Raw genomic sequence first — 3756 nt, forward strand, 5'->3', positions numbered from 1 at the left:
TAGTCCAAGATCTGCCTTTTGGACAGAACATGCTGACGCTTTCCTCAGGAAAAACTATTGAAATACCGAACGTCATCCGTACGCTTATTCCACATAGGATAGCGGGCCAGTACGAACAGTACTGCGATGAAACCGGATTCGAGCCCTTCAGCGAGCGCACCATGTTGCGGATACTAGTAGAGTGCAAAGCTTCAGTGCGCAAGTCTCTTCAAGGGCTTGATTACTTTGCCGCAGAAGGTGCTCGCGCTTTTGAAGACCTTGGATCTTTAGTGCGCCAGCTTAGCGAACTCGGACTGGGAAAGGAATCAGATGCCATTAACACCCAATCCTTGAAGACTGCCAAATTGTATCTTAAAGGCGATTTCAAGGTAATAGTTGTTGTTGCTCTTTTTTTGAAAACTAACCTTAAAATATTGTAGGACTGGAACAAAATCTGTCTCGCGGTGGGTTGCTCAAATATCACTTTGAATATACCTTTTAAACATAGATACTAATGTTTATTTTTTTTTTTCTAATTCATTCTATAGTAGTAATTCTGTAAAAAGGCAGTAAAACGGTTATCTAGAAAAAATAAAATTAGTCCAATGGTTCTCCCATCGAAAGATCAGGCTTTGGTGAGGGAGAAGGGGATGGCGAGAGGGGTGGGGGGTGGGAATGGCCAATTGATGGGAAAAGTGCCTTAGTCACCTTTTCCATTTATTTTTTAACGGTGTTTTATTTTAACCGCACACGACTTTTTTTCCTCTATTCTCTTTGATCCAAGGCCAGCTGAATATGTACCTTATTAGTGTAGCGATCTTGGCAATACAGGTATGACGTGTAATGCATTCAAATGCGTTCCTTGACAGGTTCACATTACCACCAACTCTGACGTAGCTAGTCACTGCAGTGTGTTTGCCCTTAGCGATTGTACCAACCCAGACCTTCGGCAACAATGCGATCACCGACACGAAGACTTATGCGAGCAGTGCGAAAACCTAAATTCTACGCTTGCCGCCATTTCAGAAGCCGTAGCCAGGTCGCCGTTTCACGCGGATGACGACAGAGACAAAGCTGTATATCTTACCAATCACGCCACGCTTGCCATCCAGTCATGGAAATGTCATTTGTTACGATTAGCTTATAGCACACCAAGACCAGGCTCGCCTGGATATCATCGTTGCCCTCAACCAAGAAACGGTTTTCATTGTAAACGACTGGGCAATGAAGTTCTTGCCGCAGAGGTACCGAGACTCCCAAGCAGACTGGTTTGGCAAGCGTGGTATATCCTGGCACATATCAGTCGTATACCAACGGGTAGAAGGGGTCCTACAGTAGCAAGGGTTCATCCACGTCATCCAGTCATGTAGCCAGGGAAGCCCTGCAGTCGTAACCATCATGCACCACGTTCTGACCACACTTAAGCAGGAGCACCCGGAAATCAACACGCCCTTTTGTCGTCAGGATAACGCCGGGTGTTACCATTCTTCTCGCACAATCCTGGCGTGTCGACATGCGGGAACACGTTGCGGAATTTGGATGGCATGCATTGATTTTAGCAATCCACAAGGGGGTAAAGGTGCGGCGGATCGATTGGCTGCGTCACGCAAATTCCATATCAGGGCATACATAAATGAAGGACACGACGTGTGCACTGCAAATGACATGAAAATTGCATTGATTTCTCATGGAGGATTGGAGGGAGTCCGAGTGGTTTCCATGGACACCATTGCCGAGACGCAAGACACGGCCCAGACAGTAGCAAGTATCAAAAAGCTGAACAACTTTGAGTTTACTTCAACAGACACCGTTACTTGTTGGCGTGCATATGGTGTCAGTCCTGGTGATGTAATCAAACTGGATGTATCGTCTTTTAGGTCTTCGGGTGAGTAGCCAAATATTGTGGACATAATGTCACGATTTGTTCTACGGACTGACAAACTCTCTTATTTTGCCGTTACTACGGTGTTCTTCACAATTCGACCTTAATTAGATACAATAACGAGTGCGGAAACCTCCCTGATTAATAGAGTTAGGTAGAGAGGGACTGAGGGATGGGTAATGCTTTTCAGTAGTACCTCTTCAACACCTGTTATTACGAATAACAATAACTGCATTGTTACTTGTTCCTAGATTGAAATATAATGTGGATGCGTGTCTCATCATGTTTCAGAACCTAGTCAGAGCGGACTAGTGGCAGCATTTTCCCCGGGAGACTTCAAACCTTTGGGCAACAAGTCGACCAAAGCCACAACTCCTGAAGCCAGCGCGGAGGAAATGCAGAATGTCAATCCAGAGGAGAGCAACAAAGTTGCTGGGGTTTATTCATGTCCCCAGGATGGGTGCGTGCGCATCTTTCAACAGGTATCGGCGCTTCAAAACCACTTGTCCCTCGAGAAATGCACACGGTCCCCTGGGAGACATACTGTGATAGATCTAGCCAAAATGGGTTACAAGTCAGCCCTGGAGGAGGGCGTTGGCGTTTTACCAACCGTAAAAACCTCAACGCTTTCCCAGGATTACCCTATTGCTGCTGCCAAGGAGGGATGGGCTCTAATAGCTGTCAAAAAAAGCTTATCAGATCAGCGATAAACAAAAGTCCTACCTTTTGGCTAAATTTCGTATCGGCCAAACAACAGACCGAAAGCTCGATGTGGAGGTCGTTGCTCGTGAAATGCGCCGTGCTCGTGGTGCTGACTGTCTGGGCCTTTTCCAGTCATCAGAACTCCTTACAGCCTCGCAGATCGCCTCTTACTTTTCACGTCTTAATACTGCCGCTCGCCAGCAAGATATGAATGAGTTAGATATCCAGGCATCAGAAGAGGAGACAAATTTCACTGGCGCCAGAGACGTGGCGGTCACAGCAAGCCAGATGCAGCATCCCATTATGACGTGTATGACCAGTTCCATCTTTGCTCAATGGTGAAAGGTGATACCTTGAAGATGCTCAAGTTACCAATGCTGCAGCGTGTATGCGAGGGCCTGGGTCTAGATACACTACATCCTCCCGTGCGCAGGAGAGCTCCGTACATGGAACTACTAAAGGACATAACACAGAACTGTTCTTGTCAACAATGAACAAACCTTACGATCCACAAGGACTGTACTGAGGCCTGTTTACAAGAAGGGAAGGTACCGTATCAGTAGGGTTATCCTAGCCCGAGTTAAAGACTTCGGCGTGCATAATCTCTATTAACAGTTATGAAAAAACAAACAATGAAACAAACAAACAAATAAACAACAATTGTTCGCATTTTAGGCTGTTTAGCTAGGACTAATTTGAATGTGATACCAATTTTTGATGCCAACTTTATCATTTGAGACACCAGCTCCTATTGAAATTTAAGATCGCAAGTGCCGACCGAACTGATTTCCGTTTCGTAAATGATCGATGCCATTTTCAACAGTCGATGCCTTCATTGGTAGCCAAGTCCTTTAGAATGGACGATTCCATACCCGCTTTAGTTTAGGCCTTGACAAGTTAGAAACTGTGGTTATGATGATGGAGTAAAACGCACTCACCAAATGCTTAATTGTTTATATTCACACTGGTTTGCTTTCGGTTAGCTTTTATTTGATGTTTGGGGCAACTCTATCATTAACATCTAAGAAAGTCACGTTTTATGACTTAATTTTCGCAGATTTGGCTCCGGGTTCGATACTAAGTGGTTACTTACAAATTTTTATTTTCCTTCATGAGTAGAGAAAAATTCGTTGCCAGCTAAAAAAAAAAAAAAATTTCTAAGCGTCGCGAGAACGGCAACGACCGTTTACGAA

General features: G+C 44.9%; 2 protein-coding genes and 1 pseudogene across 2 annotated transcripts in view; all 3 read left to right on the forward strand.

The window, feature by feature from the left end:
* The window catches only part of LOC145494261 (uncharacterized), a 2160-nt gene extending 1823 nt beyond the window's left edge, over nucleotides 1–337 (forward strand). The window contains exon 4 of the mRNA XM_081473709.1: nucleotides 1–337. This exon is cut by the window's left edge and continues 685 nt beyond it. The gene's annotated coding sequence lies outside the window, so the exon portion shown is untranslated.
* The window catches only part of LOC145494262 (uncharacterized), a 582-nt gene extending 163 nt beyond the window's left edge, over nucleotides 1–419 (forward strand). The window contains exon 1 of the mRNA XM_081473710.1: nucleotides 1–419. This exon is cut by the window's left edge and continues 163 nt beyond it. Within this exon, the coding sequence (XP_081329836.1) occupies nucleotides 1–419 (419 nt within the window).
* A 165-nt stretch (nucleotides 420–584) lies between these two features.
* On the forward strand, nucleotides 585–3217 carry LOC145494263 (uncharacterized; annotated as a pseudogene).
* The last annotated feature ends 539 nt before the right edge of the window (nucleotides 3218–3756 follow it).

Source organism: Orbicella franksi, chromosome 8 (genome assembly GCF_964199315.1).
Source record: "Orbicella franksi chromosome 8, jaOrbFran1.1, whole genome shotgun sequence".
NCBI lineage: Eukaryota > Metazoa > Cnidaria > Anthozoa > Scleractinia > Merulinidae > Orbicella > Orbicella franksi.